Consider the following 16,840-nt stretch of genomic DNA (forward strand, 5'->3'; position numbering starts at 1 on the left):
AACACAGGTAAACATCTTTCTGGTATTCTCTGCTTTCAGCCAGGATCCATCTGACATCAGCAATGATATTCCTGGTTCCATGTCCTCTTCTGAATCTGGCCTGAATTTCGGGCAGTTCCCTGTCGATATACTGCTGTAGCTGCTTTTGAATGATCTTCAGCAAAATTTTACTTGTATGTAATATTACTGATATTGTTCAATAATTTCCACATTAGGTTGGATCACCTTTCTTGGGAATAGGTAAGAATATGGATCTCTTTCAGTCAGCTGGGCAGGTAGCTGCTTCCAAATTTCTTGGCATAGACGAGGGAGCACTTTCAGCTCTGCACAATCAACACCCATGGAAGCAGCAATCAAGAAATCAAAGACGTGTTGCATTGGGCAAATCTGCTGCAGAGGACCTCTTTAAAATGTTGAAAAGCAAAGATGTCATCTTGAAGACTAAGGTGCGCCTGACCCAACCCATAGTACTTTCAATCGCATCATATGCAGGCGAAAGCTGGACAATGAATAAGGAAGATAGAAGAAGAACGGACGTCTTTGAATTGTGGTGTTGGCGAACAATACTGAATATACTATGGACTGCCAAAAGAATGAACAAATCTGTCTTCCAAGGCATCTCTTGGTGGGTTCAAACCACCAACCTTTTGGGTAAGTAATCAAGCACTTAACAGTTTGTGTCACACAAGGACTCTAATAAACTTAATTAGCCTTAGAGAAAACCCTCAGAGGCAGCCACTGATACAGTCTGACATATATAGTAGGGTCTCAATAAATGATGTTGATTGATAAAAATAAAAAGATAGCTGACTAGAGGATCGAGAGCTTGCTTGCTATACCTCTAATCATGACAAGTCATCTCAACAATGCAAACAAGAGAATGTGGATGGACCAGCACAAAACTATTACTACTACAAAAATTAAATGACAAATCTCAAAAACTCATACCCAGTGTTTTCTTCACATTACTGTCTTTATTTTCTCTGAGAATATACCAAGTCAACGTAAAAGAAAAAAAAAGAAACAAAGAAACTTAAGTTGGATATCAAGAAATTTCTAACTCAAGGACTGAGAAAACTAGAGTATACAACAAAGAACTTATATTTTTATGCAAATGTATTTGATAGTGTTACTTGGATACATCTGGAAATACAGAATGGACAAAACTTTTGGTTGGAGCCTCTTTGAGCTAGTCTCTTTCTTTTTCAACCCATTCTCCAAACTACTGCTAAAATTCCTCCCCCACCAAAAAAATTTAATGATGTCACTCCTGTTTAAAAACTAGTAGTTCTCTTAATATCTATGTAACAAACATAAAAGATCCTTCACAATTTGATCCCAACCTATCTATCCAGTCTACTCCTAGTGATTGTTTTTTCATTATGCTGTGGTGTACTACATAAAGTCTCTTATTCCACAAATTCCTTGCTATTTCACTACATGAATTGGGCAATTATTTTCATTTAAATTTAGTGAAAACCCTGCAAAAGGGTCCTATTCGTCTAAATATATAGAAATACTCACTTCTATATTTGGTAAGGTTATTGTGACCTGTTCACCTTTGCCAACTTCAAGGTCTCCTTCACAAGAAGTGTCAATAGAAGCAGGTTTGAAGTCATCTAAAAATAAATACAAATACTGATTTTTATAAAATGGAATGATACTTAAATGTCAAAAACATGAGCATGTTTCAGAGTGATAAATCATTGTTCAAAAAGCTAGTAGTTAAAATGGTTTAGGAGAGTCTTCATGGTGCAAATGATCAAAAATACTATCCAGTTTATTTCTGTATGTATAACTTTGAAAAAAAATGCTTCTCAGAATCCTGTTTAGATCAAGATGAACTAGACGAAGATATTCCACTGCTAAAAACTAAATAAGGTCAGTTTTTTTTCCAACTTGCCGAAAAACTGATACAGAACATTTTCAGTTTGCAGTCTTTTTCTCCCACCTTTTTCTAAAGGCTTTGGTGATTACTACCACTTGTGTGCTGTTCTAGCAGAGTACAAAATAAATGAATATACAGCAAATACATATAAGTGGGTAAACTTAAAAAAAAGCAATCTTACCTAGGTTAACAGCTTAAGTTTTTTATGGACCTATACACCAAAGGGAAACCCTTTGGGTGTAGCGGTTAAGAGCTACAGCGGCTAACCAATAAGGCTTGCAGTTCAAATCCACCAGGTGTTCCTTGGAAACCCTAGGGGCAATTCCACTCTGTCCTGTAGGGTTGCTATGAGTCGGAATCGACTGGACGGTAACGGGTTGTTTTAGTTTTTTAATACACTAAAGAATATTTAAATTTAATCAAATTTGCCACTAAGAATTTAAAATAAGTTTTAATTTTGAGTTAAATCATAGCTCAAATGATGCTATTAACAGAAATTTAAGATGCTCGAGGTACTTCACATGAAAGTCCCTTAAAGATATTTCACATCAATATATCAATGACTGGTAATAAATCTAACATAGAATTCATTGGGTTATATTAATTTTTCTAAGTCAATTATTTATTGAAATATAGTATACGTGCAAAATAGAACATAAATTATAAGCTTGATCAATCTTCACAAAGTGACACGTGTTTAAACAGCAATCAGATCAAGAAATAGAACATTACCATTCCCTAGAGGCCCCTCCCAATTATTACCCCCACTCCACGGAAACCCTGGCGGTGTAGTGGTTCAGAGCTACGGCTGCTAACCAAAAGGCTGGCAGTTCACATCCACCAGGCGCTCCTTGGAAACTCTATGGGGCAGTTCTACTCTGTCCGATAGGGTCGCTATCAGTCGGAGTTAACTTGAAGGCAATGTTTTTTTTTTTTAAATGGGAATTAGAAATTGAATAAGAGTAGTGGTAAAGGGCATCCTTGTCAGGTTCTCATTCTCAAGGGCAATGCTTTCAGTCTCTCTCCATTTAGAATGATGTTGGCTGATGGCTTTGTATAAATGACCTCCAGTATGTCAAGGAATTTCCCTTCTACTCCTATTTTGCTGAGAGTTTATATCAGAAATGGGTGTTGGACTTTGTCAAATGCCTTTTCTGCATCAACTGATAAGATCATGTGGTTCTTTTTTTTTGTTTTATTTATGTGGTGGATTATGTTAATTTTCTAATGTTGAACCATCCCTGCCTACCTGGTATGAATTCCACTTGGTCATGATGTATTATTTTTTTGATATGCTGTTGAACTCTACTGACTAGAATTTTGCATCTATGTTCATGACAGATGTTGGTTTGTAGTTTTTTTTTTTTGTGGTGTCTTTGCCTGGCTTTGGTACCAGGGTTATGCTGGCTTCATAGAATGAATTCAGGAATATTCCTTCCTTTTCTGTGCTCTGAAATAGCTTGCATAGCGTCACGGATTGAATTGTGTCCCCCAAAAATATGTGTCAACTTGGCTAGGCCATGATTCCCAGTATTGTGTGATTGTCCATCATTATGTTATCTGATCTTCCTATGTGTTGTAAATCCTACCTCTATGATGTTAATGAGGCAGGATTAAAGGCACTTATTGTAATGAGGCAGGACTCAATCTACAAGATTAGGTTGTATCTTAAATCAATTTCTTTTGAGATATAAAAGAGAGAAGCAGGCAGAGAGACAGGGGAACCTCATACTACCAAGAAACAGGAGCCAGGAGAATAGTGTGTCCTTTGGACCTTGGGTCTCTGCGCTAAGAAGCTCCTCGACCTGGGAAGATTGATGAAAAAGATCTTCCCCCAGGGCTGACAGAGACAGAAAGCCTTCCCCTGGAGCTGATGCCCTGAATTCAGACTTCTAGCCTCCTCGACTGTGAGACAATAAATTTCTCTTTGTTAAAACCATCCACTTGTGGTATTTCTAACAGCACTAGATAACTAAGACAAGTAGTATTGGTGTTAGCTCTTCTCTGAAAGTTTGGTAGAACTCTCCAGTGAAGCTGTCTGGGCCAGGGCTTTTTTTGGTTGAGAATTTTTTTATTACCTCTTCAATCTCTTCTTCTGTTATGGATCTGTTTAATTTTTCTACCTCAATTTGTTAGTTTAGGTAGTTAGTGTGTTCCTAGAAATTTGTCGATTCCTCTAGGTTTTCAAATTTGTTGGAGTACAATTTTTCATAGTATTCTGTTATGATCCTTTTTATTTCAGTGGGGTCTGTTGTGATATTACCCATCTTATTTCTTATTTGGGTTATTTGCTTCCTCTCCTGTTTTTCTTTTGTCAGTTTGACCAATGGTTTGTCAATTTTGTTGATCTTTTCAAAGAACCAACTTTTGGTCTTGATGACACTTTCTATTGTTTTTCTATTCTCTATTTCATTTATTTCTACTCTAATCTTTATTATTTCCTTTTTCTGGTGCCTAAGGGCTTCTTTTGCAGCTTTCTATTTGTTCGAGTTGTAGAGATAATGTTTTATTTTGGCCGTTTTTTCTTTTTTTGATGTGTGCATTTATTGCTATAAATTGACCTCCAAGCACTGCTTTTGCTACGTCCCAAAGGTTTTGGTAAGATGTGTTTTCATTCTCATTTGATTCTATAAATTTTATTCCATGTTTGATTTCTTCTATTACCCAGTAGTTTTTTATGCAAAGTACTGTTCAGTTCCATGTATTTTTTTTCCTTGCTGTTTCTGTTATTGATTTCTACTTTTATGGCATTATGATCACAGAAGATGCTTTGTATTATTTCAATGTTTTGTATTTTGTTAAGGCTTGCTTTGTGACCTAAATTGGAATTTATTCTGGAGAATGTTCCATGTGCATTGGAAAAGAATGTATACTTTGCTGCTGTTGGGTGCAGTGTCCCGTATATGTCTATGAGGTTGAGTTGGTAGATTATGGCATTTAGACATTCTGTATCTTTACTGAGTTTCTAGATGTTCTGTCCTTCACTGAAAGTGGTGTGTTGAAATCTCCTACTATTATTGTGGAACTGTTTATTTCTCTTTTCAATGCTGTTAGAGTTTGTTTTATGTATTTTGGAGCCCTTTCATTGGATGTGTATATATTTATTTTGGTTATGTCCTCCTGGTGTATTGACCCTTTAATCATTATATAGTGTCCTTCCTTATCCTTTACGGTGGATTTTGCTTTAAAGTCTATTTAATCAGAGATTAAGATTGCCATTCCTGATTTTTTTTTGTTTAGTGTTTGCTTGATATTTTTTTTTCTATCCTAGAGTTTTAGTTTATGTCTTTGTGTCTAAGGTATGTCTCTTGTAGACATCATATCTATAGATCATGTTTTTTTATCCATTATGCACTCTGTCTCTTTACTGGTGCATTTAGGCCATTTACATTCAGAGTAATTATTGATAGGGATGAGTTTGCTGCTGTCATTTTGATGTATTTTTGTGTGTGTGTGTGGTGTTGACAGTTTCTTTGTTCCATTTAATTTTCTGTGTTGAGTTCTTTTTGCTTATGTATTTTCTTTTCCTCTCTTTCATTATTGTTGATTTTGCATTTGCTGAGTCTTTGTTTTTTTTTTTAATTTTGATGGGTAGGTTTTGTGGTTACCTTGATGTTTACCTTTATTTTTCTAAGTTTAAACAAGTCTTGATATCGCCTTAATTTCCTCCCCATATGGAAATTCTACGATTACACTGTTTATTCCCTCTTTTTTGTTTTGACGTTGCTGTTGTTTACATATTGATGTCTCTGGTTCCCCATTTTCAGTCTTTTAGCTTTGATTTTTTTTTTGAGAATTCCTTACCTGGGTTGGTATCTGGTGGTTCTGTCTTGTATCCTAGTTTTGGACTGTTGTCTGATGTTTTTGGTTCTCTAACTGGAGAGTTCCCTTTAACATTTCTTGTAATTTTGGTCTGGTTTTTACAAATTCCCTTAATTTCCATTTATCTGGAAACGACCTAATTTTCCCATTGTATTTGAGAGACAATGTTGCTGGATATATAATTCTTGGCTGGCAATTTTTTTCCTTCAAGCCTTTATATATGTCATCTCATTGCCTTCCTGCCTGCATAGTTGAGTAATCAGAGCTTAGTCTTATTGGTTCTCCTTTGTAGGTGATTTTTCGTTTATCCCTAGCTGCTCTCAGGGTTCTTTCTTTGTCTTTGGTTTTGGCAAGTTTGATTACGATATGTCTAGGTGACTTTCTTTTGGAGTCTATCCTGTATGGGGCTCGTTGAGTTTCTTGGATACATATCTTCTCATCTTTCATGATATTACAGAAGTTTTCTGCCAGCAAATCTTCAACAATTCTCTCTGTTTTTCATTACCCCTCTCCCCTAGTTCTGGTACTCTGATCACTCATAGCTTTTTCCTCTTGATAGTATCCCACATAATTCTTAGGCTTTCTTCATTTTTTTTTTCATTCTTTTTTCTCATTTTTCCTCAAATGAATTGGTATCAAGGGATTTATCTTCAATCTCACTATTTCTGAATTCCATTGTCCCAATTCTGCTTCTATGACCTTCTATCAAGTTGTCTAATTCTGAAATTTTTTTGGTAATCTTTTGGATTTCTAGTTGCTGTTTTTGTATGGTTTTTAGCAGCCTGTTTATTCTGTTGTTTTGTTCTTGTATTGTTTTCCTGAATTCTTCTATTGCTTTGTCTGTGCATTCCTTGTTTGGTCTGTGTTTTGCCTGATCTCCTTCTTGATCTCTAGAGACCTCTGTATATTAATCTTTTGAATTCTTCATCAGGTAGTTCCATTGCCTTATTGTCCTCTGGAAGGTTTTCTGGTTCTTTATTATGGTCGTTTGCTGAAGCCATCTTGTTGTGCTTCTTTATGTGATTTGATATTGACAGTCGTCTCTGAGGCATCGATATGTTACCATATTTATTTATTTGGTTGTTGCATCCTGTATTGTTGTTTTGTTTTGTTTTGATATGTTCAAGTAGGCTGGGCATGTGTGCTACTCTGGTCATTGGCGTCACGGACGCTCTCACCTCCTGTCTCCAGGCAGTCAGAGCAGCCACTAGGTGTGCGATCCTGGTAGTATGTTCACTATTCTTGTGGGCTTGCTGAAGACATAAGTAAAGATTTCTAGTGAGGTGATGAATCCGTCCTGCTGGTCACCTGGTTGAGGGTGCAGGGGGTGTCCTCCCTGGTCACTGGGTTGGGTGTTGTTTGCGCAGTTGGTTGCTCGGGGTGCAGGTGCCTGGGTTGTTGGTCATTGAATGTGTGGTACGGAGACTCTCACCTACAGTCCTCGGTGGGCAGAGCTGTGTACGGGTGTTCGGAGCAGACACAGCTCTCTGGTTGCAGTGGGGGGCGATATGTAGCCAAGGTTGGGGGCTGTCAGCTGCCTTCAAGTGCCTGAATGGAGGACATGCCCTTGTCTGCTACAGCGCACAGTGGTGGGGTAGTACAGCCAGTCTTTGGGCGCCCAGTGCTGTTGGCTGGAGCGGTTGGGAGGCACCACTAATTTGCAAGCCCCTGTTGTGGTGGCTAGATGGAGTACATGGTACCACCAGCCCTTACGCCCCCAGTGTGGGTATGTGAGGCCCCTTCTTAGGGGGCAGGGCAGTGTCGAGTGTCACAGATCTGCAGCTCCCACCTGGCTGCTGCAGGTAAAAACGGGCTTCAGGTGGATGCCCCAGCGGTTTTGTCCTAACGAGGGCATTCAGGGTCAGGCTGGCCTGCAAGACAGTGGGGCAGGTGACTGGTAGGGGTGAAGGGTGCTGCAAGTCTGTAGACCCTCTACACCAGTGGCTGGGCAAGAAGCAGGTGCCTCCCGACTCAGTCGTGAGTTCCCTGCTTAGTTGGCTTGGCGGTATTGAATGCTGCAGGACTGGCATCAGAGCAAGAAGGGCGATGGATCAGAAAAAGGGAGTGCTCCTCAGCCGTGCAGCTCTGGCTGGGGGAAGGGTTATGGTGTGCGCACAGTGGTTTGGGAGCTTGAATTTAATTTTTACAGATCTGGTGTAGCTCCTATTTGGTTCTGGAGGTGCGTACAGATTTGCTGCTGCTTGGCTGCACAAGATGGACTGGGTTTTGGTTTGTGATGTTGCTGCTTCCCTTAACTGTGTGCACTGTGCAGATTCAGCTAGCAGGATGCCAGTGATCCTGCGATCCTGTAATTTCCCATTTCCTTGTTTTTGAACTGTCTCTCCTGCCACCTGTCGTTCAATCCGATTCTGCAGCTTTGTCCTTGATGATTAGGGTTCCTAGACTGTCGTATATATACGATTCACTTGTTTTTTTGGGTCTTAATTGAAAGAGGGATGACACGAAGCATCTGATTATTCCACCATCTTGGCCCCATCTCTGGTCTATGTTATTTTCTTCAGGTTTAACAACATAATTACTTATAACATAAAAGGATAGAAAAACATTTTGTATTTAATACTTTTTTTTGACAGTGTTTATCACTTTTCTGACTATTTTGGCTGTAGCATCACATAATGTCAATATCTTCATAAAACAATCCATGATTACTGTCATCAGTTTCATTCCTGGGATTTGAACTAATCCAACTAACTCCAAAACTCATACCCTTTCCAATGTACCACACTGATCAGACAACCTTAACCTGTAAATATAGTTTTATCCTACTTTTCATTAGTACACTTTCCGGTATTTTCTCAAACCAGAACTTAACCATCAGGTTTTTGGTGATGGGTCCACTTAAAGCCTCAGACAATATTCCTGTAGTCATTGCCCATTAGCTCACATTTCATGACAGCAAAAAGTAGTATCATTTACAAGATTAGGAACTTTACTGTTCATTCCTTACCTGCATATAAGTTGTAAAACTAGTACTAGCTCAAATCCAAAATTGATTCCTAGTGGGCCCTGTTATTTAAACTCTTCCACAGTGAAGCATCTGTTGCTAAGGACTTAGCTTATCCTTGATAAAACATCTCATGTCCTCCCTACCACATGTCAGACTATCTAAATAGATTTTATTGGAAAGCCTTGATAAATACTTTTTGAAGTCTTTCTAGACTTCACTGGTACTCTTCATATACACATAAATATAACCCTCGATCAATAATGGTTGCTACCATTTATTGTCTTCCATGTGCCCAACACTGTGCTAGGTTGTTTATACTACTTTATTTAATCCTTACAAAAACTCTAAAATACAGACATTATTACTTCCATTTTACACATAAGGAAACTGAAACTGAGAGGCTGGAGAATGTTCCCAAAGTTACATTAAATATACAGGTGGTAGAGGCCAGGATTCACATCCAGGTCTGTTGAAACCTCAGCATATCAGACAGGCATATTTTCCCCTTTATATAGAAACAGAATGTTACTTTTCCCCAGGTTCTAGGTGTTCATTATAAATTAGGTCCACTAGTCCTGTATAAAAGTCAGATCCACCATTCTATAGTTTCCATCCTTCACTTTGGTCCTTATGAGTGAGGGTCACATTGGAAGTGAACCTGTCCTCAAGGATAATGACTGGTTTTATTTAAACAAATCGAAAAACATTACATGCAGTTATTATGCCTACTTCAACAACAAGAAAAAAATAAGGGCTGAAAACCCTTCTAATGTCTTCTACTGGACTAAGCTGGTATTCAAATATCTGGTTTTTTGTGGGTGCTATTGTTACTGATTTGTTTATTTTCATTCCTGCAGCTGGATCATCAAGCTATTCCACTGATTCTCTTACTCTGAAGGCAGAATTCCAGCATTTTGAGAACCTTTATAAATGAAAGGCTTTAGAGCACTTGCAAGGGTGCTTTTCAAAGGCTATTTTTTATTCACTTAATTTGGGATTCATGTCCTTAAAAAGAGAGTATATCCCTAAATTATGGGGACAAATATTCTTGCGCAAATTTTTATAATCTTAAACTTAGTAATTTGAAAAACTAATACTATGGACAATAGCCTGTAGTGTATGAAGACTACTACATACCTGAGAAGGGAAAGGAGAGAGGAGATACCATTTGAGAGAAACGCATGGAGAAACCAGATAAGAACCGTATCATACTTTTGGAAAATGGGACTAAACAGGGAGAGAAACTGCACAGTGAGCACTAGCTGTTTCACTGTGGGGAGCCTTGGACAAGAGTAAGGTAAAGAAGAATAAACAAGATGCACTGTTGAAGATCTTCTGTTCACAAATATCTCCCCCATTTATTCTACCATTGGATGGTAATTTTTCTTTTAAACTTTATTTATTTTGTTGTTGTTGAGAATATACACAGCAAAATAATTTTTCTTAATAAAACTCTTTCATAAAACCTTCAATAAAAATATTTTATTCTAATAAAAATAAGTTACTACGGTCACAACTTAAGTAAACTTTTGGAGAATGTAAATTTTTGTTAGGAGTTTTGATTGAAACATGGACCACTTCAGAGCAAAACTCATAAAGGTCTCTGGATAAGCCAGGGCAGAATGACTGTGAAGAAGGGCAGAGGTGGAGAAAGGAAGTGAAAAAAATACCTACTTCGCAATTTGCCACAGAAAAATGAGAGGTCATGATTCAATGATCTCACCGTTTCCTTCCAGCTCTAGAATGAATTCTGAGGGCTATTATGCAAAAAAATGAATTTTTACATACAAAAGCATAATATGCAATATTGCTTCCTGTAATCTACACCAGTCAATTATTAAAGCAAAAGAGTTTCCTTTTCTAGCTCAACAACATAAAAGTAAACGATTTATTAAAACTAGTTCCAGAGAATATAGGAAAACCAAACGGTAGAAGTCACAGGGAGGTAAGTATCTTCCAAATAAAGAACTTAATAACACACTCTCCAATACTTTCATAATCAATACTTGATAATTGACTGAATGAAATCAGAATTGCAAAAGAAATACGGATTATTGGGATGGTTCAGAATATCTTCCCAAGAACACACTAAATAAGGACACGCACCAGCTAGAGGCGAGAAAGAGAAAGGAGAGGCTGTTTCCCTACCAGCTTCAAAGAAGTCCCTTCCCTCTGCATAATTGAGAATAGTTCGGCACTTTGCACTCTTGCATCTGTCACCTTATTATTTTCCTTTCCACCTCTGCATCATCCACCCGTCACGTCTGTCTGACAGTCCCCTCCGCAGCCCTTCTCCACAAAGTTTCACCTTCCTGCCGGTTGGTCTCAAATTCTTCTGTGGGTTTACCCACAACTGCTCGGCTCCGACTCCTTCTTCCGGACCCCTTGGAGTCCAGGAAGGGGAGCTGGGTCCCTCATTCTCCAGAAAATTAAAGGACCGTGGGAACAGAATTCGGAGGGGTTTGTGTCCCTACACCCCCATCCCGGAGGCTCCTCCTTTTCCCCCAGGTAGAAACAACTCACAGCGCACGGTGTGGAAGGCGCAGCGCGGCTGCTTCTCGAAACTCTCGCCCAACTTGAGAATTCGCTCGCGACTGCCGAAGTGCGAGTGTCCCGCCGCTCCATTCATCATTACTCTCTGACTCCGACTTTGCCTCCGCCACCGGGCTCACTACAATCTGCCACCTCAGCCTCAAGCAGCTGCAGCTGCGTGTGTCTGCCACCGCAGACCCCGCCCCGCGCCCGACGCGCTCCGCCCCACCGGGCACGCTTGTGAGCTGACTGGCTGCCTGGCGAAGGGCGCCCCGCCCCTTGGCTCGGTGGCGTCTGGTGCCGCCTCCAGACCCCTTCCCGCGCTGTTGCGACGCACGCAGCCCCGGGAAGGCCGCGCATCTGAGGCACGTAGTGGGAGCTGGGCCTTTGGGTGGAGGAGCCCGAAGCGAAGATGAAATAACGGACCTAAGGTGGTGGCCGGGGAAGGAGAGGACTTCTGTATACCGGGAGGCCCGGACCCCCGGCTCCTGGGGCAAGTAACCAGGTATGTCGGAGCTCTTAACGGGAGACCCGGCATGTCTCAGCCCTTTCTGCTCAATGTTAAAAGGGCCTTTTGCCGAGTACTTCTGTGGAAACTGAGGTCCGGGAAGGGGCTATGTTTGGGCACAAGGCCTGGTGTCTTGCCCAAGGCCTGATAGCGCCAAAACCGGGACTAGAACCCGGAGTAAATAAGCCCGCGGATCTCAGAGCCTCGGTCCTTGACCCTGAGTGGAGACGACGCCGTTACCTCAGCAATCGTTCTCGGACCTTTGTGTTCCCGAGGAAGTGCCTGGGGGAGTTAGGGCTGGGAGAGGGGACGTGGAGGGAGGGAAAAAAAGAGGATTCAGAGTTGGTGACTGCAGATGTTTAGGATCACTTGCCTTCTTTCATTTTCTTCACAGTAATCCGTGGATGCGGTAACAGGCACGGCCAGGGAGACGTGACTCCTGTAGGATCAAGGCAGACGCCGGAGCTGTTGCTCTGGCAACAGGGTAATAGCATCCATAATTGATAAATAACTGCCACAATGTTTGTTTATTTTTTCTGTCAGAGTTTATTAATTTAACAGTAAAGATGGGAGAAGTGTTGCTTTGGAGCCAAACTGAAGCACACAAAAGAAACTTTATGTTACAGATGGTTGACATAACAGTTGATTATTCTTCATTGTAGTTACGTAAATTGAGCTCTACTCCCTTTCTTCTACCGTGGCCAGATTGGTCAATTTATTGCAGGGCTTCCGACCAGTTCCTTCCAGTTCGAACCCCTGCTAATAATTTGCATTTCCACCCCAAACCCATTGCTGTTGAATCAATTCCAACTCATAGCGACCCTATGAGTGCAGAGTAGAACTGCCCCATAGGGTTTCCAAAGAGCGGCTGGTAGATTCCGAACTGCTGACGTTTTGGTTAGCAGCTGAGCTCTTAACCGCTGAGCCACTAGGGTTCCTCCCCAGATACGCCGAATCACAATCTACAGTTTAACAAGATCCCCAGGTGATTCTTATGTATCATAAATTTTGAGAACCACTACTCTACTAGTGGTTCTCAGAATTGGTCCCTGACCAGCAGCATTAGCACTGCGTGGGAACTTATTAGAAATACAAATTCTCATCAAAGGTTTCAACAGAAACAAATCGATTTGAAGCCCTGATTTATTGTTCAGATGAGTAGATGAATGTCTCCTTCAACCTATCTGCTTGTCTAAATTCTGCTCTTTTAGGGCCTACCAGTGGTTAAGAGATGGGCTGCTAACCAAAAGGTCAGCGGTTTGAATCCACCAGCCACTCCTTGGAAGCCCTATGGGGCAGTTCTACTCTGTCCTGTAGGGTTGCTATGAGTAGGAATTGACTCTACGGCAACAGGTTTGGTTTTCCTTGGGTTGAAAACTCATGTAGTAGTTGAGCGCTCAGATTCTGGAGCCAGAATTTCTGGGTTTGAACTCTGGCTTCATACCTAGCAGTGTGATTTTGTGCAAACTAATTAAACTCTCCAAAGTTAAAACTGTCTATGGTTAAAATCAGGGAAAAATAATAGTACCTATCTCTTAGAATAGGAGCCCTTGTGCTGCAGTGGTTAAGCATTCAGCTGCTAACTGAAAGGTCAGTGGTTCAAACCCACTAGCTGCTCCATGTGAGAAAGATAATGGCAGTCGGCTTCCGTAAAGATTACAGCCTTGAAAACCCTATAAGGCAGTTCTACTCTGTCCTGTAGGGTCACTGTGAGTCGGAATTCAACTCGATGGCAATGGTTTTTTTTTTTTTTTTTTTTTGGTTTATCTCTTAAAATTGTTGAGAGGATTAAGTTAGTTAATATATGAAAACATTAAGAAAAATGAATGGCATATAATAAGAACTCTCCCAATAGTTATTATTAAGGTCTAGCTCTACTGTCATAGAACATTCGGGGACCATCCTTGGTGGCTCTGTATCTTAATTATTCTTAAAAAATAAAAACCTGTTGCCATTAAGTTGATTCTGACTCATGGTGGCCTATAGGACAGAGCAGAGCTGCCCCATAGCGTTTCCAAGGAGTGGCTGGTACGTTGAAACTGCTGACCTTTTGGTTAGCAGCTGAGCTCTCCACCATCCACTGCACCACCAGGGCTCCTTAATTATTCTAGGAGACAGGAATTGCTATTTTATTTATAAATCTAGAAAACTGTTTCAGAGAAGACCGGTCCTCTGACTCTATGGTCTTATCATTTGTGTTAGCTATTTGACACTTAATATATTGTATTTTATGTATTTTATGTTTCTTTTTATATGTATATAGATAGATTTATGCCTTTTCTTTCCCAACTAGAACATCATTAATCATTATGACCTGGCATCTAACATAGTGCCCTACACACAAATGTTTGGTGATGATCATGTTTCAGAGATGTTTTATTATGTTAACCAGGAGGACAAGAACTATGTTTAAAGCCTATCTTACTATTTCAAAATGACTTTCAATCAGAAATCTGAGGTTTCCGTATTGTAACAGGGAAAAAAGCAGAGGGTTAGGAAATTGAGTCTTGGAATATGCAAGGTTTGTGCACTTATTCATTCTTTGAACATGTATTCATTAAGTACCTACCACATGCCAGGTACTGACTAGTGTAGACACAGAATATAGCAATTAACCAAAGAGTAAGGCAGTCACCAAGGCTACTCTGGGTTTGGGGCTCATGAAGCTTACATTCTAGTACAAATTTCTCCCAAATATATATTAGAAAGAACTGTGTTGTACTAGCCCAGGAATAAACAAATAGATTAATGGAACTGAATAGAGTTCAAAAGTATACCAAAATATATTTACAATAACCTAGTGTATGACAAAAATGACATTTCAGATTTCTTCTTTTATGTCTATTCTTGGCTAATTACCTCAGGAATTTAATGACAGATATGTACATTTGTTCTTTTAATACTTTTTAGATTTTTGAGTAGGAAGGACCTTTCTCAGCAAGACACAAAAAGTAGAAGCCATAGAGGAAAAGATTGTTGTATTTGAATACATAAAAAAATTTTAAGCTTACAGTAAAGACACCATACTCAAATGTAATGGCAGACAGAAACTGTTCACAGTTAATACAAAGATAAGAGTTCATATCCGTGTATGAAAAGCTTCTACAAAAGAATAAGGCAAACAAACTGCTAGAAAAATGGTCAAAGAATGTGAGTAGAAAATATATAGAAGAAGAAATGGCCAGTGAACCTGAAAATATGCCTAATTTTCCTAATAAAGGTATACAAATTAAAATAACATGATGCCAATTTTCATCTCACAGATTGGCAAAGATGTAAAAGATAACAGGTATTAGTGGAGGTATAAGAAAGTGAACACCCTCATATCTTGTTGGTGGGAATACAAATTGGAAACACATTTCATAGAAAAATTTGGCATTATCTAATCAAAATGTAAAATATGTATACCCTGTGATCAGCCATCCAACTTCAAGGAATTCATCCTACAAAAATACTAGCACGAGTACAAAAAGACATATACATTGATATTCATTGCAGCGTTGCTTATAATAGCACACAACCTGAATGACTATCAATAAAGGGGATGTTTAAATATATTTTGATATATGCATTGTTTTTATTGAGAATATACAAGTACAAAACAAATCAATTCAACCATTTCTACGTGTGCAGTTCAGTGACATTGATTACATTCTTAGAGTTGTGCAACCATTTTCATTACTTTTCTTTTTTAATTTTTTCCCATACAAAAATTTATACATACATTGTTATCTGACTCTAATTGCTCTCCCCATACTGTGACAGCACACTCCTCCTTTGCACCCCTGATTCTCCATGTCCATTCAGCCAGCTCCTACCTCTCTGCCTTCCTATCTCACCTCTGGACAGAAGCTGCCCGTTTAGTCTCTTGTATCTACTTGAGCTAAGAGGCACACTCCTCACGAGTATCACTTGATGTCCCACAGTCCAGTCCAATCCCTGTCTGAAGAGTTGGCCTCGGAAATTGTTTTAGTTCTGGGCTGATAGAGAATCCAGGGGCCATGCTTTCCATGCTTCCTTCAGTCTTGGTCAGACCATTAAGTCTGGTCGTCTTACTAGACTTTGAGTTCTGCACCCCACCTTTCTCCTGCTTCATCCGGGAATCTCTGTTGTGTTCCCTGTCAGGGCAGTCATTGGCAGTAGACAGGCACCATCTAGTTCTTCTGGTCTCAGGCTGATGAAGTCTCTGGTTTATGTGGCTGTTTCTGTCTCTTGGGCTAATACTTTCCTTGTGTCTTCGGTGTTCTTCATTCTCCTTTACTCCAGGTGGTTGGGACCAATTGATACATCTTAGGTGGCCGCTTGCAAGCTTTTAAGACTGCAGACGCCATTCACCAAAGTAGGATGCAGAACATTTTCTTAATAAGCTTTGTTATGCCAGTTGACCTAGATGTCCCCTGAAAGCATGGTCCCCAGAACCCTGACCCTGCTACTGTGTCCCTCAAAGTGTTTGATTGTATTCAGGAAACTTCTTAGCTTGGTTTAGTCCAGTTGTGCTGACTTTCCCTGTAGTGTGTGCTGTCCTTCCCTTCACCTAAGATGATTCTTATCAACTGTCTAGTTAGTGAATAACCCTCACCTTCCCTCCCCACACTCGTAACCATCAACGAATGTTTTCTTCTGTGTTTAAACCTTTTCTTGAGTTCTTATAATAGTGGTCTTATACAGTATTTGTCCTTCTTTGACTGACTGAATTCACTCAGCATAATGACCTCCAGCTTCCTGCATGTTTTAAGACATTTCATGGCTTCATCGTTGTTCTTTATCTTTGTGTAGTATTTGATTGTGTGGATGTAACATAATTTGTTTATCCATTGGTCTGTTGATGGGCACCTAGGTTTTTTCCATCTTTTTGCTATGTGAACAGTGCTGCAATGAACATGGGTGTACATATATCTATTCGTGTGATGGCTCTTACTTCTCTAGGATATATTCTAAAGAGCCGGATAGCTGGATTGTATGGTACTTTTATTTCTAGCTTTTTAAGGAAGCATCAAATCAATTTCCAAAGTGGTTGTACCATTTTACATTCCCACCAACAATGTATAAGTGTTCCAGTCTCTCCACAACCTCTCCAGCATTTATTATTTTGTGTTTTTTGGATTAATGCTAGCCTTGTTGG

General features: G+C 39.7%; 2 protein-coding genes across 2 annotated transcripts in view; one reads left to right on the forward strand and one right to left on the reverse strand.

Annotated features, from left to right (window-relative positions):
• EAF2 (ELL associated factor 2) overlaps nt 1–11,383 on the reverse strand; it is a 55,693-nt gene extending 44,310 nt beyond the window's left edge. The window contains exons 1-2 of the mRNA XM_004373638.1: nt 11,202–11,383; nt 1,525–1,619 (exon numbers count right to left, since the gene is read on the reverse strand). Coding sequence (XP_004373695.1) covers nt 1,525–1,619; nt 11,202–11,310 — 204 coding nt within the window. The 5' untranslated portion in view covers nt 11,311–11,383. The remainder of the gene's footprint in view (nt 1–1,524; nt 1,620–11,201) is intronic.
• Nucleotides 11,384–11,569: 186 nt separating this feature from the next.
• The window catches only part of IQCB1 (IQ motif containing B1), a 97,111-nt gene continuing 91,840 nt past the window's right edge, over nt 11,570–16,840 (forward strand). Inside the window, exons 1-2 of the mRNA XM_004373640.2 lie at nt 11,570–11,715; nt 12,113–12,202. The gene's annotated coding sequence lies outside the window, so the exon portion shown is untranslated. The remainder of the gene's footprint in view (nt 11,716–12,112; nt 12,203–16,840) is intronic.

This window comes from Trichechus manatus, unplaced genomic scaffold, assembly GCF_000243295.1.
Source record: "Trichechus manatus latirostris isolate Lorelei unplaced genomic scaffold, TriManLat1.0 scaffold00026, whole genome shotgun sequence".
NCBI classification, from domain to species: Eukaryota; Metazoa; Chordata; class Mammalia; order Sirenia; family Trichechidae; genus Trichechus; species Trichechus manatus.